Raw genomic sequence first — 22,500 nt, 5'->3', positions numbered from 1 at the left:
TATTTATCTTATTGACTTACAGAACCTCTGCTCGATGATAGATGATTTACTTAGAATCTGTTAGCATGTCCGTTGCATGTTAAACATTTAACCTGTTCTACTCTCTATTTCTATCTCAGTAAGAGGAGAGGGCAAACTACACTTGAGGTTAAGGCGTGCAAAAGTGAATCAATATTCCTGACACAAGTTCACAATTATAATTATACCTTACGTTAGTCTGTCTGAGCTGAGACGGTGTACTAGTCAGCCAGCCAACTCGGGCACACCCACACAGCACACACACACACACACACACACTCTCACACACACACACACACACACACACACACTCACACACACACACACACACACACACACACACACACACACACACACACACACACACACACACACACACACACACACACATATTCACACACACACACACACACACACACACATGTATGCATACACAAAAAAACACACAGACACACACGGTGCTCTAGCAGGTTATTTTAGGTCAATAACAAATCTCAGGAGACACACCCAAACCGCGCATGATGCGTAGTTCTTTCTCTCTCTCACCCACACACACAAGAACACACTCGCACAAATTTGATAATTTATAGTCGGTCTTCCAATATGTACTTAAAGGCTCCACCTTTAAGTTTCACTGCCTTTTCAGAAAAAAAAAAAGATACAAAAAGGACTGTGCCACCTCAACAGGACTGCAGCTGAAAATAAAAGCATGTTGTGTGTGTGCGTGTGTGTGTTTGTGTGTTCTGTGTTGTGTGTTTGAGAGAGAGAGAGAGAGAGAGACTGAGGAATAAAGACACTCATGGGGTGTGAAAAAGGAAGGGTCTGGTAATGCGGTCTGAAAGCTGTTCTCAGTAGCCCCGCCCTTCACCGTTCCAGTCATCCAGGGACGCTGCTCGCTATTCCATGAGGCCGAGCGGTGCGCTCACGGCCGTGGTGTTTGTAATGCGTTTACAGGGCTTTCACAAAGAAGCACATTCCCACTCTTCTCTCCTCGCCTTTGTGTTCAAGCCAACTGTGATTCATTTAGCCTCTGGTCATCACGCTACCTTTCTTTTTCTCCTGTTCTGTCTCTTTCTTTCCATCTTTCTTTCCTTTTTTTCTGTCCTCACTCCACCCTTGTGTCTCCTGACATTCCAACCCCCCTCCTCTCTCTCTCCACCCCCCCACCCCTTCTTCAGTTGGTCACTGGACCCCTGGGGCGACTTAGAGGCAGATGATGTCACTTTTTTTTTTAGGATGCTTGTTCTGAAGCCAGCTGCTCCCGTTGCCTAGCAACGGACCCTCCATAAGGGAGGCAGAAACGGGGACAGAGAGAGAGAGAGAGAGGAAAACAAAGTAGTTACAGTGGATGGACTGACAGAACACTCTCACACACACACACACACACACACACACACACACACACACACACACACACACACACACACACACACACACACACACACACACACACACACACATATTCAGCTGGAGTTGTTTGCCTGACAGATGACCTCACTGTTATCTTCCTCTGGAACCAGAACAGATCCCACATTTAGCTGGGCCACCAATGAGAGCGGTCGGTCCCCTCTAAGTAATTGCCACATTAATAATCCATGCTTGTCCCAATCTGGAGGTTGTCCACGTTGGCTCTTCAAACACCGCAGGTAACGATCTCGTGAATAATTCAGCTTTGATTGTGTGCGGAGGCGGCCATGGGGGTTTATTCAGACCTGCAGTCAGTTAGTAACGTTACCAACACAAATATGAGCTCTGCCAGCCGCCTTCACTTCCTTTCAAGCCACTGGATATGCCATGATACGCCCCGAAGAGTGCCAGCAGTGTGTGTCTGCTGTTCCGTGTGCACATGTGTGTGTGTGTATATGTGAGTGTTCATGTGTGCTGTGAGTGTGTGTGGTGTGTGTGTGTGTGTGTGTGTGTGTTGTGTGTGCTGTTCCATGTGCACATTTGTTGTGCGTGTATATGTGAGTGTTCATGTGTGCTGTGAGTGTGTGTGTGTGTGTGTGTGTGTGTGTGTGTGTGTGTGTGTGTGTGTGTGTGTGTGTGTGTGTGCTGTTCCATGTGCACATTTGTGTGTGTGTATATGTGAGTGTTAATGTGTGCTGTGAGTCTGTGTGTTTGTATGTGTGTGTGTGTGTGTGTGTGTGTGTGTCTGTGTCTGCTGTTCCATGTGCACATTTGTGTGTGTGTATATGTGAGTGTGCTTCTGTTGGTGTGTGTGTGTGTGTGTGTATATGCATGTGTAGTGTGTGTGTGTGTGTTTGTGTGTGTGTGTGCTTGAGAGCTGATGGTGATAAATAAGCTGAATTACATTCCTCATCAGTGAGCAATGACTCTTTTGTCTGATTAATGGTGAAAGAGAAGGATGAGAGTGTGTGGGTGAACATGAGAGAACAGTGGAGGAGAGAGGAGAGGATGAGAGAGGAGTGGGGGAGGAGAGGGGAAGAGGAGAGGATGAGAGGAGAGGGGAGGAGGATGAGAGGAGAGGGGAAGAGGAGAGGATGAGAGAGGAGTGGGGGAGGAGAGGAGGGGGAGAGGAGAAGTGAGAGAGGAGAGAGAAAGGAGGAGGAGAGAAGATGAGAGGGGAGGAGGAGAGGAGAAGAGAGAGCAGAGAAAGCGGGGGGAATAAAATAGGAAGAGATAGAGAGAGAGCAGAGGATAAAGAGAAGAATACACCAAATTAACAGAGGAGAAGAGAGGAGAGAAGAGGACAACAGTGCGTAGGAGAAGACAGGAAGAAGGCAGACAAGAGGGAAAAGGAAGGGAGAGAGAGGAAGCTGATGGGAGGATGAAAAGAGAGAATAAAAAGATAAAAAGGTGATGTGGATTCGTGGAGTGAGGCGTGGACCCACTCTAAAACAGAACCCAGCTAGACCCACTCTAAAACAGAACACAGAACCCAGCTGGACTCACTACAAAACAGAACCCAGAACCCAGCTGGACTCACTCTAAAAACAGAACCCAGAACCCCAGCCGGACCCACTCTAAAACAGAACCCAGAACCCAGCTGGCTCACAGTTAGCAGGCACCAGGCTAAAACCCTACATTCAAATCTCCTCAATGCCAGAGAGAAATGTATTAAAAGGTAAAAAGGTAAAGGTCTGTTATTTAGCAGATGCTTTAATCCAAAGCGACCTACAAAGGCAACCCTGTCTCCTCCATCGTGGGGTCTGCCCATTGGAGAGACCCAACCCAACCAGGCTATAGCAGAAACAGGGAGAAAGGGACGTGTCTGTTAGATTTATCGTATTGTCTGTTGCTTGTAATATTTCCACTTACATCTAGTGAAGAATTGAAAAAGCAACACAATCTTGGCATCTGCCTCAAAAACATTATGTATATAACTATATAATATAATATGGTAATATAATATGTAATATAATATCTAATATATATGGGTTTCAGAAACACTTTCCAAATACTATTTTCCAGCAGGATGCAACAGCTGCACACGGCCTTTAGCAAAAAGCATCTAAAAAGCATCCTTTCCTGCCATCCTCCCTCACCCCCACGCCACCGCACGTCAATCTGCACACCGCAGCCGGCCACAACCTAAGCGTCCCACTAGTGCTGAGGGCGTTGGCTGTGGTCTTTGTCTTGCTGTCTTTGCTGCCTTGCTGTCTTGCTGTCTTGCCCGCCCTGCTGCTTGCTGTCTTGCGGTGCTGGGAGGCGTATGGTGACAGCAGAATATCTTGTTCCGGTGCGGGACACAGCGCCGTATTTCACACGGAGCACAGAGAGGGTCCTGTCACCCAGACACCACGCGCCAACGCATAAATCAGCCTGTTGTTCCGCAGCAGCCACCACCCGCTGCTGCAGCAGCAGGGGCACACACACTGCGCACAGAGATGGCCTCGAGAGCATGCTCCTCTACACACACACAACACACACACTGCGCACCAGAGATGGCCTAGAGAGCATGCTCCTACTACCACACACCACACACACACACACACACTGCGCACAGAGATGGCTAGAGAGCATTGATCCTCTACACACACACACACACACACACACTGCGCACGGAGATGGCCTAGAGAGCATGCTCCCTCTACACACACACACACACTCACACCTCCTCTATGCGCCTGCAACGTCCTAAAACAACCTGTCTGGCATCAAGATGAAACTGCATGTATTTCTTTCCAACATGCATTTTAGCCACCATATTTGTACTGGCAATATATATATATATGTATGGATGTATTTCTGTATTAAGAACTCAACGTCTCAAAGATTTTAACGTCTTTAACGTAATGTATTTACCATCATCTAACACCATTTGTAACTTATCTGGGAGGCTGGCTCTGTTTTTACAGTAGAGATTGAGGGGATAATATTCTAACTGTGCTGAAGCTGTGACTAGCTTTAGACTACACTGAGGCACATAGCAACAGTTACCATAACCTGTGACACTCAAGATGTTTAAATAACAGTTTAAATAACCTGTGGGATTAAACCAGACGAAACAAAGTTTCAGTAATCAGACTCCAAATTGTGTTCATGTTTCCTTAGCAGTCAATGATGTTTTGTTTGTAAAATTCTGTTCTGTTTTGTTGGACTTTTTAAACGACATCCATAAAGTTGAAGGGTACAGAATTCTGGGTATGTAAATACTGGACATAAATACATAAACGTCCGGGATGCACATGTAGATTCTCCTAATTAGACACACGTGAAGTACTCAGACAACACAAATAAATCAGCAGAACATAAAACTAAGCGCCAGAACAGAAACAAAAATGTCTGTTTGTATTCTATGCAACTACACGCACAATTAAAGCTAATCTGTTTCCTGTCTTTGTTCCCGTGGAGCGCATCTTGTTTGGGTCTCCCTCAGATCTTGTTTTTTTTTCTGCTAAAGCACTTCCTGGGAACAAACACTTTACACACACACACACACACACACACACACACACACACACACACACACACACACACACACACACACACACACACACACACCACACACACACACACACACACAGGGCTCTCCTGTCCTTTTGAGATGTAACAAAAATGACCCGCTCCATTAGTCCACCTTTTCAGGCTCCCAGCAGTCCTTACGTCAGTGAGTGCATCTGGCTTACGCCGCTAATTGCTCAACCAACTGCCTCACATCTACATCAGCCAGGGTCCCCGAACTTTAAAATATCACCAGATTCTACATAGCTGTACCTTTCAGTTACCTGTCTGTTTAAGAAACAAACCTAAATGTTTTGACAACTTGAAATACACATGTTCTTGCCATATATTAGTTATCATGTGAAGTGTGCTGGACATAACAATATGTAAGGCAAGGAGTGATCAAAGCAGAGAAACACTCAAGCATTGTTCTGCTCATCCTGCTTGCTAGGCTACCGTTGCTATGGTTACACAGACTGCTTTGGTTCATTAAGTGTGTATTAATTTAGAGTGGTGATGAAACTTCTCTCACTTCGCTAGTGCATCACGAGGCCCTGCGGCCAATCAGAATCTAGTAGACCTGTCCAGATGGCGACTGTCTCGGAACCGGATCTAGACTGGACCAGCGCCAGACACGAAAGACCGGATCAGGTCCTGAACACACACCCACAGCTTGGTCCTCCTGATGCTCACCGACATCCTCAAGGCGGGCGAATTCGGCCCCTGGTCCGCCTGCCAACTCTCCAGCGCACCACACGCCCCCACACCACGAGTCTCCTTTCAAGCAGCCACAGTGATGCTCTTAAAAATACCTGACCCTGTCTCTCTTACATCACGCACCCATCAGTCACACTTCCGGCAGCCAGCCTATCACAACGCACAGCTTCTACTCCGGAACCCATGACATCATAAAACAAACTTTCCGGAGAAGAAAAGAGTTATCCTTAAATGGTAAAGAGTCTGAGGGAAGAATACATATTGTTTTGGTTTAGGATTTTTTTATGCCCTTTAAAAGCCTTTTTTTAAATGGTCCTAACTAGTATGATCACGCACGCCGCAGAAAATGTTTTGATTGAACAAATGAATGTACTATAATGTATCCATCCATCCATACATACAAACATACATACAAACATGGATACATAGGCCTGCAAACATATACAGAATATGTATATTCTATTCAATGACAGACCAACAGCATATTTGTCAAAATAATCCCTAAAGGTTTGAGGTGTATAGACCTGGCCCTGTGGGGACAGTGTGAGTCTGGGTAGAAGGCTTCTCTCTCTACAGGGAAACCAATGGTTGAGAGCATAGTGAATGCCAAGACCAAATGAGGGCACTCGCCAAAAAAAAAAAAAAAAAAAAAAATCAGAGAGACATCCTGTCTGTCCATAGACACATCCAGAAACTGCAGTGCACATTTGCACTGTAGTACAGCAAGAGTGCCCTGAGTGAAACCTTCCACTCTCTACTGTCCTCTAAACACCCCACAGTTGTGACCAGGTCTATATTGTTTTCAATTAAACTATCTTGCCTTTAATTAGTGACTACAGCATTACTATTTTGTGACTGGTGTGGTTGTAGCTATGTTATGAATCCCCCCCCCCCCCTCAGACTGAAGGCAAGGGATGGGTTATTCGTTATGACTGAGGGTCGCCACATTGCGTAACGGCTGTTTATCACTAGTAGTGGTTAACTCCAATCTCGCTTATCATGACTCGAGACATTTAATCAAAAATATACAAATAAATAAAAACCGCGGACAGTATTATCTTGAGCCAAACTACACCCTACTTTTGTCCAAATATTTTATGTGTGGTGTTACTTGTGCCTAAACTGTCACTGTGAGAAGTGAAATAAATGCAAATACCAATAGGCATAACAATATACAATACACAATTATGTTGGATGAGGGTCGAGAAAACTTCATCACATATTTTGTCGCGGCACGATACAGACTATCCTATCGATTGAAGGTGGGTTTACTAAAACAAAAGCTGAACGGGGCCAGTTGCTGCCTAGCACCGGGAATAGACATAACGTCATCCACCCCAACCCCACACGCGCAGTCATCGCCATTAGAGAATTGAAGGAGGCGTGAGCGCAGCAGGCCGCGCGCACCCAATCCCACCATCTGTTCGAGGGCCCTGTGTGTTCTTAGGGGAAAAAATCTCTTACTCATCCCACTTAACCAGCCAAAGCAGCCGTGCATCAGCATATTTTCACCTGTACATCACCAAGCTTTTAGACAAGCATTTAAAGCAATCGATGTGGGATGTGTGGAATTGACGAGGCATCCGACATGACTTAAAAGCCTTTGAAACATTATGAATAACACGCGTGACCAAACACTATCTCTGCTACCACATTCGTGATATTTTAGCTGGTATTATCACGTAGAAGGCTTGTACGTTATACATAAAAGCGAATCCCTGTGATGACCGTTAAAGTTTTAGAACAAATCTTTGCCCCAACTCCACTGACAGCCTTGCCTAATCTCTACAGCGATAAACCGCGCTACGCCATGAACATAAACAAACCTTCAGTCCGATACGGTATTTGATACAAGTCATTTTCTCGAATACAAAGGTCCAACTATGCAGTACTGACTCACATAGACGAGTCAGCGTAGTGTTCAGCACACAATTCAAAGTCAGCTTGAATCAACGTTAAATATTAATAGCCTAAATAGGCCTATGCGGGACATGGGAATCTCATTTAACCAAACACAGCTAGCCAGTGACACATTTTTCGTAGGCAAAACCCTCATATAGGCTACAAAACATGGCCTGTTTACCTCGTAAACACAGCGATAGATGCTGATAGATGTAGATTTAGAAGGCCTTTAGACTGTTATTTCAACGTTACGTTATTTGAAATGGTATATGGAATTGTAATGACCGCAATGATTTTTCGGCCATTTGGTTGAATAAGTATAAACGCGACCACTTACCATAGGTTGGTCTTAAATTGGTCATTTCAGCCATTTTGGAACTCCGGTGTTTGTCTTCCGATCAGAAAACAAACAAATAAAAAAAATAAAATAAAAAATAAAATGAACCAGAGGTCTATTTTATTTCCATGAATGATACTTTTGTTTTTGTTCTAAATCTCCCGGTCAGCAAAACGCCCAGTTGTCGGAGCGTCAGGGTTGAGCAGTCCTGTTTTCATAGGGGTCCCAGAGTGTCTGAAGTGATTGCGTCCTCCTGAAGGATGCGCTCGTGAACGCGCCCGTGCTCGCTCTCGTTCTCTCCTCCACCGATCTCAGTGGTGCTCGGAGCAGCTGCGGCACGAGACTGGTACCCGAGGCGTGGACGCCATGATATACGCCACAGACATCTTAGCGCCGCCCTACTGGTGTTAGAAAATCCGATAGGCTCATTACAATGACATCGTCGCAGCGTCAATGTATTTGCACAACCCATGTGCGAATCGGCAGGGGACTGATTTTATTGTCTGTAGATAGTGATCTCATCGCAGGAAGCTAACTTAAGTCATGTTGACAGATGCGAGTCTCTGGAATGTAGATTGCAGAACCGTCACGAAATGTCAGTAAGGTTTGTGGATGCCTGGTTGAGAATATTACAGTTCATAGGTTTACATTCTGTTTTGTCTAAATTAAAATAATGTACTGATTTTCAAACATGTATATTGTATGTATATGTAGTTAATCAGACACAAGTAAAATTAGGCACAAACGTGGAACCTGAAGCCTTTTTAGCATCGGGTATAGAGTACTGGCGTTCAGGACAACACCCCCATTTTCACTAATAATGTAAAATCAGTTTAATATTCACAGTAAGCTGTGATTTTGTCCTGCTCTTGACAGGTTACATAGGTTGTTGCTACAGTTCATCATGGACAGTGTCTGAAAATAACGATAAATACACAACCTGCAGAATTAGCATCATCTAGTGGTTATCCAGTTAATGTAACGCCTACTTGCCATTGTCCTTGTCCTTTTCCTCCCGTCACCTAATCACTTATGTTATTTCCCAGAAGACAAACAACAGTAATATGTTCGATCAAAGAGGTTGAAAAAAGGTAATGTCTCAGATCCTTCCAAAGTTTCTGCAGGTACATCAAAGTCATCAGCTTTCTCTCCATGTGTCTGCACAGACGTTTAGTCACACCTTCGACTCTCTACATAAATGTCTTCTTTGTATATTTTATTCCTCTCACGGTACTGGCCGTGTACATTCATTATTGCCTTGCTTCAACAAAATGGATCCTGACATATTCATACACTTACACTTACATTACGGCTTGTGCGATATCATTAGGCCTTTAGTACAATACCGAACATTTACCTTTTTACATTCCAGATATTTTCCCTAGGTGGAATGTGATGTTATGTTGAGGCTTCATGAGATCAATGTACTGCTTTGTGTATATTACCTTTTGTCATTTTATACTGAATTTATTTCCTCTTCTTTATTTATTTCTGATATAAATGTAAATACTGCTAATCAACAACCGATTAATCACAAAATGAGTTCTTGAGAATAATCCCTCAGGAAATAAAGAAAACAAACCAACAAACAAACAAACAGACAAACAAACAAACAAACAACAGGCACAACAGCAGGTTTTGTATCAAAATGTTTTACTTTGGTGTACAGTCAACATTACAGGATCAGCACTTCCCTATACAATAAAATAATTATAATTACAACAATAATTGAATTAACAATATCAATAAAATAGCCAAATTTATCATTTGTCTTTCCACACTGGATAACAATGTTTAAATACTATTGTTGTAAGAAATTGCTATTTTAACACGGAATGCTGCAAGGTTTTCCAATTGGAGCGATTGTCTGTTTATTGGCATATTTTGTTTTCCATAAGAATTATAATAAACTTGCACAAAGAGGTTACTTTAGGTCAACAATAAAATCACATGAGGAGAGACAGCTGAAGCTTAGAGAGTGGTGGGCATTATGGAACATTGTCATCACAGCGAAATGTCATTGCAGTATGAACACTTGATCCCTGGGTTCACTTACGATGAAACATCAGAAAAGGAAAGAGAAAGTGAAAAGGGAAGGTCGTGCAGATTTATTATCATACTAGGTAGCGAGGTAACTTATTTACCTATTTCTTTTTCTTTCAACAGCGACACTGGCGACAAATATGCATTTCGTCAGTTTTTAAGGCAAAATGAAACCTACAGTATTTTTTCTAAAAAGATGGGCAAGCAAACTTATTTTTAACGATTATTTTCACAAAACAGCGGGTACCCGACTCCCCCTCAAAGCACTGCAAATAATTCTAAGCTCACAATAGCAGGTTTACAGTACCTTAGAACATCTAGTTACCAGTTTAGGTCTATTTCAGAATATTAACTGACAGTTTATTTTCTAAAAGTTCATGATTGTACTGCTATACAACATTTTACATATCATAAGTGAATGTTTTTTTTAAATATAAAATGGAAAGAACTTCTACCAGTTCTACAGATGAATGAAATCATCAAAATGAACTAAAGTGCCTATCCAAATATATTGTATTCTCCACAACTGGGCCTGATATCACAACACTACACCTAATCGATCTGGAATGATGCGACAATGAAGGCACACACCAGAAACAGGAAACAGTGATGTGCGAAAGAGAGTCGTGAAGTCACGACAACACTTCTTACTCTCGCCAGCAACACTTGACTTGAACCCGGCTTCATAAGCCTGACATAAGGCTTCATAAGACTGACTGACATAAGGCTTCATAAGACCGACATAACCCTAACCGAACCATAACCAAACAGGTTACAGGAGCCCACAGGAGACCTAAATGTGATCTCATTGTTGTTTCAATTATGTATCAATTTAATCACAGATATTTCTCCTAAGATTCCTTGAGAGAAACAGTTTTGACACAGAAATGAGATGAGGCACTTTACTGTAAAATTCCTTCATAATTGACAAAAAATATCTCCTAGCTACCCTTTTCCACAGCAGCTCTGAACAGTCTTCTTGTCATAGGCTAGTTAAATGCACTATGACAGTCTTCTTGTCATAGGCTAGTTAAATGCACTTTATTGTGGAAATCTTTGCCTCACCCCCGAACACCAAGGATGTCTTGAGAGAGAAAGGGAGGAGGTGATATTGAGATTGAGATGTCTAAACTCTATTATTATTATTATTATTATTATTATTATTATTAATAATAATAATAATAATAAACATTTAATAAACACTCTCATGATGAGCATTGTGCCCTTGCTGAGATCTCTCCTTTAACACCATTGGTGAAATTTGATACATATAGAAACCTAGGAAGCCTAAATCTCACGTTTAATCACATTGTTGTCTTGGAGATAATTAGGAGATCTCTTTTTGAGACTTTTCTTTTCTTATGGGTAAGGTCACACATCATCATGACAGGTGATGTCCAATGATTTGACAATGTTATGTTACTGTTACAGTTACCGTTACGCCATTAAGTTGATCATAGCATCACAGTCATGACAATCACCGATTATGCTGATATGATAGTGTTTCATCACTGGACACCGATTGTTATAACTATTTATGACCAAATATGACATCTGCCATGACAAGATTATGACATGGTTATGTTAGTCTTATGAAGCCCGGTTCAAGTGAAGTGTCACCCCCTCGCTGTGATTAGAGCCGCCATTGGATACTACACGTACCCAACTCTTCCACCACCTTTGACCTTTGACTGCAGACATACTGGCAGTGGATAAGTACACAAAAAAGACATCAGCAGAGGTTTGGAGTGGTTAGACGACTGTCATACTGTAACAAAAGGAAAGCCACTGTTCCTCCAACCCCCCCCCCCCCCAACACCTACATCAGCAAGCTAAAAACTCCTGTAAAAACAAAACTGAAATGTAGTGAGCATCTGTCTTATAAGACAAGTATTAAACACATGTTGTGAATCTAGTGAAATTCTACACATAAGAAAGTATCACTCTACTCATGTTTTTTTTTTAATGTGTGGCCAGCGATGGGGGAAAGCTGCTAAGAGGTTCAATAGCAAAGACTGCAGGATAACTCATTACAAGGCTTTACCCCAGTATGGGCACCATCTACCCATACATGCTGGTTCAGTACGTTTCTACTCAGCCAGCGGCAAACAGACACACCACAGTTCCAGTTCTTTTAAAGCTGAAAGTTCTGGCACCACAGTTCCAGTTCTTTTAAAGCTGAAAGTTCTGGCACCACAGTTCCAGTTCTTTTAAAGCTGAAAGTTCTGGCACCACAGTTCCAGTTCTTTTAAAGCTGAAAGTTCTGGCACCACAGTTCTAGTTCTTTAAAGCTGAAAGTTCTTGCCCACGGGTTCCGACTGGTACTGACGTGAGCTTACGTGTCTCAGAGAAGGCACACAGGTCCTTTACTTTACTCTAATCTCACCGAGAAACAACAACGAAACTAAATAAAACAGCAACAACAACAACAACAACAAAAACTCTCTCCTTCAGCACACTCAGTGATGACCGTGTGTAGACTGTCACTTCAGCTAAGACGACACTATTCATCATGTATCGGGATCTCAGAACCGGTGCCAGCTCACACTGGGTTTTAGTGCAGGATACTGGTTTTAGTCACCATGGTTACGTTAAACAACAAAGTGTACATAGACAAGTGAACATTGTTTACAATGCACTGAAATCTATGGAACTTTTTTTCACTATTTCTTTGCTGGTCTGGGTGGTGGTTGTGGGGTAGAGATTTAGATTTGATTGCCACAAAGTGTGAAGATATCTTATGAGAGCTGCAAGGTAGAGTGGATTTGGCTTAGGAAGAAAGATAGAAAAAGAAAAACAACAGTTTTAAACACTGAGTTCATGTTGGGCAGTCATGAGGTAATCTGGCTTTGGTGAGTGTCATCACACCGCATGGCAAAACAGGATTTGGTTATATACACTGAACGTATTATTCACCAGACACCGTACACCAATGTCACAATGTATTCTTAAAGCTGAACATCTTAGTACATTTGTATTAATCTTGTCTTGTTTGTATTTCTATCGTTTTTTTTTGGTATGAAAATAAATACGTTTGGTCAGCTGATGCCTTGCATGACTTTGTGAATATGGCTAGCTAGGTAGCAAGGCTACCACACAGATACGAGGTTGTGTGACAAGGTTACACAAAAGGGTTAAGCACAGAGGAAACAAGCACTTGGGTAGGGGGTGGCAATGCCAATGTCTAACTTTTCTCTTTTTTTCCTGTCTTGAGAGGCTTAGAATTTTCTAGAATTCTCTCACTGGCCCCGAGGTTCTATGACAAATTCTGAAAGTTCCAGAACATTCCAGTGGGACTGGAATGTGTTTAGACAGAAGTAAGAAACGTGTACGGTTTTTGGGAATAGAATCCTGCATCTGGTTGATAGTTTCCCCTCGGGAAATGGATCTTTCAAACGTTTGGATAAGAAAAAATCCCTTGTGTGTGTATGTATGTAGGTGTGTTTGTTGGACCTGGGGTTAGGTGTTTGTGTATGTTTGTGTATGTTTGTGTATGTGTGTGCATGTGTGTGCATGTGTGGGAAAGCATGAATGGCTGTACCGAAGTGCTTGATAAATAATGGATCCCTTAAATACATTTCTAGTCTAGATTTTCATCAAGTGTTCCAAAAAAATGTATGTTTGATTGATAAAGTTTCTCCTTCCCGTATTACGCTTGTTGTACAATGCTGTGCAAAGCTACGAAGTTCTATTTACAATAAAGCTATATCCCTGAACTGATCTGTAGACCCTGTGCACATGTTCACTGAACTGCAGCTACATATGTTACAGTGCAAAGAAAGACACGTTGAATGAGAAAGACCGGAAGAGAAAAAATAAGACTAGATCTAGACTAGAAGAACAGAAGAACTTTCCTAATAAAAGTCTCGATGTGGTTTGCATTTATAGTGAAATCTTTTCTAAAACATATTTCAGGGATCCACACACACTTTGCTGTTTGAGGTCATGACGAGAAAGTGTGCAAAGCCAGATAATGGATTACTCTGGATGGAGACCAGATTCCAGACCAGATCCAGATCAGATCCAGACCAAGTTCAGAGTCAGCAACTACCTGAAGCCTCACTAATTGACATGATTTTTGTGTGGTGAGTTGCACACAGTGTTTGGTATGTGATAGTGATCTAGTGCAGACGGTTTAACTTGCATGCGTGTGGATGCTTTTGGTTTCTGAGGTGGTGCGCCAGACGTATCAGGCCTTTTGCACCAGTGCAAGATGGATACCAGCAGAAATCTAAACCGAAGCAAAACCTCCCTCCGTACATTAATTAATTGCTGTTCAATGGCTGTGGTGATCATTTGGTTTTATAAACCTTTGCATGTTCAGTATGCTACTGAAGAAAAAAAAAAAAAAAAAAAACAGGTGCAATTTCAACACTGGCATACTTGTCTTGATTTGGCCCAGAAGGTGAGCTTACATGTACGTGTGTGCATTTGTTTGTTGGTGTGTGTGTGTATTTGTTTCTGTCTGTCTCTGTGTGTGTGTGTGTGTATGTATGTTTGTGTGTCTGTGTGTGTGAGTGTATCCACCAGGAGCATGCTAGTGCAGGTGTGTAGGGGCTCAGTTGGCTGGCCCAGGGTCGGCCAGGGGCATCGTGTGGAGCACCTCGTCCAGCAGCTGCAGCGCCCGGTGCAGGTGGACCTCCACCCAGCAGGGGGTGTGCTTTATACTCTGCCGCGGGTAGTCAGGCCCCCAGCCCTTCACGAAACTCAGCCGCAGGATGCATAGCCGCCTCAAGTCGTCCACACCGATCCCAGCCGCTGCAGAGAGACCTGACACAGGGAGGTTGAGGGTGTGCCTCAGGGCTTAGTGCTAAGACCATTGTATGTTCCATATTCTCTACTCCATATTCCATATTCCATTCTCAAAAGGAAAGGATGGTTTTATGCACCTCCTTTACATGATGGTGAATTCATCTCATTCAGATTCATTTTGTGACGAATTCTCTGTATGGACTCTCTAACTGTAACCCTTATCTGTGTGTGTGTGTGTGTGTGTGTGTGTGTGTGTGAATGTGTGTGTGAATGTGTGTGTGAACACAAGGGATGTTGCCAGCAATGGCTGCTGCTTGATCTGTATGTGTATGTGTGTGTGTGTGTGTGTGTGTGTGTGTGTGTGTGTGTGTGTGTGTGTCTCCGTGTGTGTGTGTGTGTGTGTCTTGGTGTGTGTGTCAAGGGATGTTCCCAGCAATGGCTGCTGCTTGAGCTGCATGTGTGTGAATGTGTGTGTGTGTGTGTGTGTATACTTACTGACTGCAGGAGCAATGCCTCCCACTGATCCGGGTCCAGGGATGTTCCCTGCTACTGCTGCTGCCTGAGCTGCTGCTGCCGCCTGAGCCGTGGCCGCCTGCTGCTGCATCTGACGATGGCACTGCCTCAGGTCAAACACCTACAGACACACACATTCAGCATTCACTTTGGACAAAAGCTAATAAATACCTATAACCATAACAGCTTAAACACCTACAGACACACACATTCAGCATTCACTTTGGACAAAACCTAATAAATACCTATAACCATAACAGCTTAAACACCTACAGACACACACATTAAACATTCTCTTTGGGTAAAAGCTAAATAAATACCTATGCTTATAAATGACATCAGACACCTACACATACATTTACCATTCAATTTGGCTAAAAGCATAAAATCAGCTGTAAATTTGACAGCCATGCTGGACGCTACACAACACAACTACCTTACATTTATAGGATACGGTGTCACAAATGTCATTACATGTTTATTTAATTTACAAAATATGTTGATATAATATAATACAATAACATATTACTACAATACAGGTGATAAGGTCAGGCTCCTATCTAAATGAATGGGGAGAGATCTGGTCAAACAAACATTTAAAGTACATTGCATGAATCTGCGTTGAAATATTCCTTAGCTTTGACACTGAACTGTAAATTGTATCAGATCAATAACACATTTAATTAGTGATATACTATGCCACCCGACCCTTGACCCTGTGTGACCCCTGTGTGACCCCTGTGTGAACCCTGTGCCTGACCTTGATGTAGGCTCCTGGGTAGATCTTGTGCACGGCGTCTCCTGGCGCTCTCCCCGCCTCTCTGTCCAGGTAGTAGCTCTGGACGAAGACTGCGTGGTCACTCATGCACCGCATCCACACGTCCCCCTCCCCCCGGCATTCCAGCTGCACCCCCTTCCCGATGTGGAGCCTGGAGCCGGCACAGACGGGATTGTGTGTTATTATTTATTATCACAGTGTCCTCCATTATTACAATATCCTCCATTATTACAGTATCCTTCATTATTACAATATCCTCCTTTATTACAATATCCTACATTACAATATCCCACAGTATCCTACATTATTACAATATCCTCCATTATTACAATATCCCACAGTATCCTACATTATTACAATATCCTCCATTATTACAATATCCCACAGTATCCTCCATTATTACAATATCCTACAGTATCCTACATTATTACAATATCCTGCAGTATCCTCCATCGTGTTTTATTTATTTCCTTTGTTTCCCTCTGAAGCCCCAGGACTAATAAAATGAACTTGTAGTGAATCAGTGTTGTTCACTAAATAACCGCCGAGTAACCAGGGTAACGCAGCAAACAAACCGCTTTGATTTAATAGAAACCAGTAGTGGTGCACCTACACAGGTAGAGAAAAAGGCTTAAAAAAAATTGAATCAAATACAAATAAATAAAAATAATATGCATAAAAGATGCAAGTGGTCGGGGTGAGAGTTATCTGTGGGTCAGAGGGATAAACTAAAATGTATTTCCTAGCTTTTGCTATGCCATAACCTTCACATTGTGTCCTATCTCATACCACACCACCAGGGGGTGCTGTAAGATGAGGGAACCTTTGGGGAACTCCTGTCTCACTACTATAGAATCCCACTGGTGATGTCATAATGGCATGACCTGTTGATACATATGGATACACTGGTGATGTCATAATGGCATTGCCTGTTAAGAGTCACTGTGAGGCCTGCCCAGTGTTCTAGTACTGTACTGGCCTTATCAGTATCGGTGTCATCACAGATCCTCATACATGTGCAATGCCTCTTAAATAAAAAGTAACAATATAAATGATAAGTAACACATTGCCTTATCTGTGATTGTATGTGAATGAAAAGAAAAAGAGATGGGCCGGTTTGGGTGTAGTGAATTTAGCTTTTTTGCGCCTCAACTCAGAACCTGTCCCTCCAGTTTTCAGATCTGGCACAGACCTACAGGAACCATGTGTTACAGCGTGTTGGATTTATGAAAATGTGAAATCAGCCCTGAAGAAAACAGTGGCTGGCAAAGACTGGCGGCTACAAATCGTTGGTTTTAGTGGCTGGCAACTATTTGTATATGTGTGTGTGTGTGTGTGTGTGCAGGTGTACCTCAATACTTAAGTGAGTATGTGTTACAGCGTGCATGTACCTGACAGCATTATGCAGTCAAACATGATTAACAGCAGTGCATGCAAATCTCTCGAAACGTTTTTGCTTCTGTGTGTAGACGCATAAGGTGTGTCTCAGTATTTACATGTGATGTTGTGACATTGATGTATGTTCGATATGTGTGTGTGTGTGTGTGTGTGTGTGTGTGTGTGTGTTTGTCTGACCTGGCCCTCTCGCTGGCTTCAGTGCGGTGCACGTTGCTCAGTTGACCCAAGCAGAAGCGGTCTCCTCCTGAAGGATCCACGTAGCCGTCCACCGTCACCACTGGACAACTGGACAGCACTTTAAACATCTCGCCAACCTGAACGTCCATCTCAAAGTAGGAGATGGAACACCAGAACTCTGGCCCTGAGGAACAGAACGGCACAGTGAGTGTGTGTGTGAGTGTGTGTGTGTGTGTGTGAGAGAGTGTGTGAGAGTGTGTGTGTGTGTGAGTATGTGTGTATGTGTTTGGGGGGAGGGGGGGGGGGGGGGGGCATGTATGTGTGTGTGTGTGTGTGTGTACGCTTGCATGCAAGCAAGCAAGCAAGTACGCACTTGCTGCAGGAGCAATGCCCCCTACTGATCATTTCTTTTGACATGATGCTTTCACAGTGATTTAACACTTGTTTTTTATGTTGCAATTCACAGGTCGTCCCAAGGCAGGCCCAGGAGCACCCAGAGCATGTGTGTGTGTGTGTGTGTGTGTGTGTGTGTGTGTGTGTGTGTGTGTGTGTGTGTGAGCGTACCTGGATGATTGGAGACAGGAGGAGGGAAACTCGGAGCAGCGTGGTGCTGAGACCCTGGAGAGAAGAGAGGACAGAGAGGGGGGAGAAGGAGAGAGAGAGAGAGAGAGAGAGAGAGAGAGAGGGAGATGGAGAGAGAAAGAGAGAAGAGAGAGAGAAAGGGGGGAGGGGGAGATGGAGAGAGAAAGAGAGGGGAGGAGAGAAGAAAAGAGAGGGGAGGAGGAGGGGAGAGAAAGAGAGAAGAGAGAGAGGGGAGAGAAAGAGAGAGAGAGAGAGAGAGAGAGAGAGAGAGGGGAGGTGAGAGAGGAGAAGGGATGAACAGAAGGGGAGGAGAGGAAAGGGATAAGGGGGGAGGGGAACAGAGTAGAGGGAAGAAAGGTAGAATAGAAGAAAGGTAAAGGGAAAAAAAGAGGGGAAAAAGAGGAGGATATCAATGGTCAGTGGAGGATAGTGAAAGAGTGAAACAGAACACATCTTTATAGAAGTCCTCCATTTTCTCACCCACCAATCTGGGCACAGCCAGCCATTATATTTACAACACAGTCCTTCAGCTGATGCCCTCATCCCAGGGAAAATTACTATCATAGAGGGAATACATCTACGAGTACACAAGCTCCCAGTAAGGAGACAGTAAGAGAGAGAGAGAGAGGGAGAGAGAGGGAGAGAAAAGGAAAAATAGAGAGGAGTGAGAGAGAAAGAGAAGGAGAGAGAGAGAGAGAGAGAGGGAGAGGGAGAAAGAGAGAGGGAGAGGGAGAGAGAGGAAAAGAAAGCTCCCTGTAAGTGAAACTCATGCCCTTGCTGATTCACCACCTATGCTGAGCCACAGGGACTCTGCCATCAGCCAGATTGGACCCAGGACTCTGGCTTGAAGTGCAGCAGTGAGCTGCAGTGAGTGTGAGTCAAAGTGCAGAGACTGGAGCCAGAAGCTGGCCACAATAATCCACAATAAAGGAGAGACTTCAATGAAAAAGCACGAGGCAGACGTATCCAGAAAACAACAGGCAAAGAATCTTAGTCCAGTTCGGGCAGAGGTCAAAATCCAAAAGGCAGTTTGAAGAGGCAGACAAATCCAAAATCCAGCAGGGAAACCCACAAACGATTAGTAAGGGGTGTGAGCAAACAAACAAGAGACAAGAGAGAGAGACAAAGGGCCTGAGGACCCCACATGGCCAAGAGTGATATGACAGTCCCCAGAGTCATGACACTCTGCAGTGCAGCAGGACAATGCTAACCCACACTGATCCATCCACTAGTACACATTCACAGACTCTGCACTGCAGTAGCACAATGCTAACCCACACTGATCCATCCACTAGTACACATTCACAGACTAGCACTGCAGTAGCACAATGCTAACCCACACTGATCCATCCACTAGTACACATTCACAGACTCTGCACTGCAGTAGCACAATGCTAACCCACACTGATCCATCCACTAGTACACATTCACAGACTAGCACTGCAGTAGCACAATGCTAACCCACACTGATCCATCCACTAGTACACATTCACAGACTAGCACTGCAGTAGCACAATGCTAACCCACACTGATCCATCCACTAGTACACATTCACAGACTAGCACTGCAGTAGCAAAATGCTAACCCACACTGATCCATCCACTAGTACACATTCACAGACTAGCACTGCAGTAGCACAATGCTAACCCACACTGATCCATCCACTAGTACACATTCACAGACTAGCACTGCAATAGGACAATGCTAACCCACACTAATCCTTCAGCTAGTACACATTCACAGACTAGCACTGCAGTAGCAAAATGCTAACCCACACTAATCCTTCAGCTAGTACACATTCACAGACTCTGCACTGCAGTAGCACAATGCTAACCCACACTGATTCTTCAGCTAGTACACACACTCTGTACTGCAGTAGCACAATGTAAATCCACAGTGATCCTTCAGCTAGTACACACACTGCACTAGCACTGCAGCAGGACTGGCTGTTGGGTGGGGGGGGGGGGGGGGGTACCTACAGAAGTGGGATGGGTGGTGGAGAGGAGGCTGGTGAGAGCGCCCATTCTGCTGGGGTCCTACGGGGGTATAGGAGGCCGTGCTGCTGCCTGTCCATGTAGCTGCAGGTTTGGAAGGAAATGAACAAAGCAAGGGGATTAACAAGAACTGTGAGACAAATGTGTGAAAGTGATTGTATACGTGTGTATGACTGAGTTGGTACATTATGTGGTGAACATATGTGTGTGTGTGTGTGTGTGTATGTGTGTGTGTGTGTGTGTGTGTGTGTGTTTGTGTGTGTGTGTTTGTGTGTGGTGTCAGGAGATGGGTATATGGTGTGTTGTACCACTGTATGTGCTGATGTATATGTTTACATGATGGTTGGTGCATGCTGTGTGGTGTCTGTGTGTGTGTGTGCTAGAGTGTGTGTGTGTGTGTGTGTGTGTGTGTGTGTGTGTGTGTGCCAGAGTGCGTGTGTGTGCGTGTGGATACATACAGCACTTACTGTGGAAGGCGCCTTGCGGCTGCGTGTGTTTGGGGGTGCTGTAGCCGTTCTGGTTGGGTGGAGGAGGCTGGGAGGCGATGGGGGGAGGTTGGGGGGCTCCGTGTGTGGGGGTGGAGGGGGGCGGGGTGGGGTTCAGCACCTGACCCTGAGGCGAGGCGATCTGTAGGAGACCATCACCTCCGTGCCCCCCTGACATGGTCATCATAGGCCCGGGAGCTGAGGGGGAGAAAGAGGGAGAGAGGGAGAGAGAGAGAGAGGGAGAGAGGGAGAAAGAGGGAGAGGGGGAGAGAGGGAGAGAGAGAGAGAGGGAGAGAGAGGGAGAGGGAGAGAGAGAGAGAGAGAGGGAGAGAGAGAGAGAGTATGAGAGAGGCACAGAGAGAGAGACAGAGAGAGTGGAGGAAGAAAGAGTGGGGAAAAGAATGATGAAAAGAGAGAGAAAGAAAAAAGAGAAGGGGGTGGTAAAGAGTGAGGGAGTTACCACAACAAAACACCAACCAACCCATGAAACCCAGATGTTATATGTACACGCTATAGCAAAACTGCCGTAAAATTAAACGCACACTTGAAGTCGTCTGTTTTTGACGTTAGACACACTATAACACACTTCCTCTAATAAGTATACACTATAACACACTATAACACACTATAACACACTATAACACCCTATGACACACTATAACACACTATAACGCACTATAACACACTATAACACAATACAACACACTCCCTCTAGTAAGTATACACTATAACACACTATAACACACTCCCTCTAGTAAGTATTCACTATAACACACTATAACACACTATAACACACTATAACACACTTCCTCTAATAAGTATACACTATAACACACTATAACACACTATAACACACTATTACACACTATAACACACTATAACACACTCCCTCTAATAAGTATACACTATAACACACTATAACACACTATAACACAATACAACACACTCCCTCTAGTAAGTATACACTATAACACACTATAACACACTATAACTCACTATAACACACTCCCTCTAATAAGTATACACTATAACACACTATAACACAATATAACACACTATAACACACTCCCTCTAGTAAGTATACACTATAACACACTATAACACACTATAACACACTCCCTCTAATAAGTATACACTATAACACACTATAACACACCATAACACAACTCCCTCTAGTAAGTATACACTATAACACACTATAACACACTATAACACACTCCCTCTAATAAGTATACACTATAACACACTATAACACACTATAACACACTTCCTCTAATAAGTATACACTATAACACACTATAACACACTATAACACACTTCCTCTAATAAGTATACACTATAACACACTATGACACACTATAACACACTATAACACACTCCCTCTAATAAGTATACACTATAAAACACTATAACACACTATAACACACTATAACACACTATAACACACTCCCTTTAGTAAGTTACTGCAGAAGTTAGTGCAGCACGCTCCTCTGCATGGGACTGTCTAACAGAGATCTGATCAGTACCCCGCTGTACGTACCGGTGGGGGAGAGGGGCATGTTGGGGTAGAGGGTGATAGGCGGGGGGCGCGCGAGGGCTCGGGGGCAACTGCAGAGGGGGCAGGGTGGCCGTAGTGGTCGGGAGGGGGCATCTTCATGGACCCGGGGTGGTCGGGCTGGGGGGCATCCCCGACGTTGTGTCCATCTGAATGCAGTCGTGGATGTACTCCTCTTTGATGGCCTGCCTGGAGGAACAGGATCAGAATCAGCATCAGAGCCTTTACCCTCTACTGACTGCTGGAATACAGTGAGGAGAAACAGTCAGGGCAATAACTGCTACTTCAACAACAGTTACCACTACTGACTCATGATGAGAGCGAGAGAGGAGAGAGAGAGGAGA

General features: G+C 43.8%; 2 protein-coding genes across 2 annotated transcripts in view; both read right to left on the bottom strand.

Annotated features, from left to right (window-relative positions):
• The window catches only part of LOC105906331 (synaptotagmin-11-like), a 71,528-nt gene extending 63,057 nt beyond the window's left edge, over positions 1-8,471 (bottom strand). The window contains exon 1 of the mRNA XM_031586083.2: positions 7,880-8,471. Coding sequence (XP_031441943.1) covers positions 7,880-7,913 — 34 coding nt within the window. The 5' untranslated portion in view covers positions 7,914-8,471. The remainder of the gene's footprint in view (positions 1-7,879) is intronic.
• Positions 8,472-9,515: 1,044 nt separating this feature from the next.
• Positions 9,516-22,500, bottom strand: part of smad10a (SMAD family member 10a) — a 21,371-nt gene continuing 8,386 nt past the window's right edge. Inside the window, 10 exon segments of the mRNA XM_042710615.1 lie at positions 9,516-14,692; positions 15,170-15,308; positions 15,948-16,116; positions 17,541-17,724; positions 18,105-18,158; positions 20,102-20,200; positions 20,584-20,799; positions 22,142-22,186; positions 22,189-22,281; positions 22,284-22,345. Coding sequence (XP_042566549.1) covers positions 14,481-14,692; positions 15,170-15,308; positions 15,948-16,116; positions 17,541-17,724; positions 18,105-18,158; positions 20,102-20,200; positions 20,584-20,799; positions 22,142-22,186; positions 22,189-22,281; positions 22,284-22,345 — 1,273 coding nt within the window. The 3' untranslated portion in view covers positions 9,516-14,480.

This window comes from Clupea harengus, chromosome 19, assembly GCF_900700415.2.
Source record: "Clupea harengus chromosome 19, Ch_v2.0.2, whole genome shotgun sequence".
NCBI lineage: Eukaryota > Metazoa > Chordata > Actinopteri > Clupeiformes > Clupeidae > Clupea > Clupea harengus.
The sequence above is the reverse complement of the archived record's forward strand: the minus strand, read 5'-3'. Positions and strand labels throughout refer to the sequence as shown.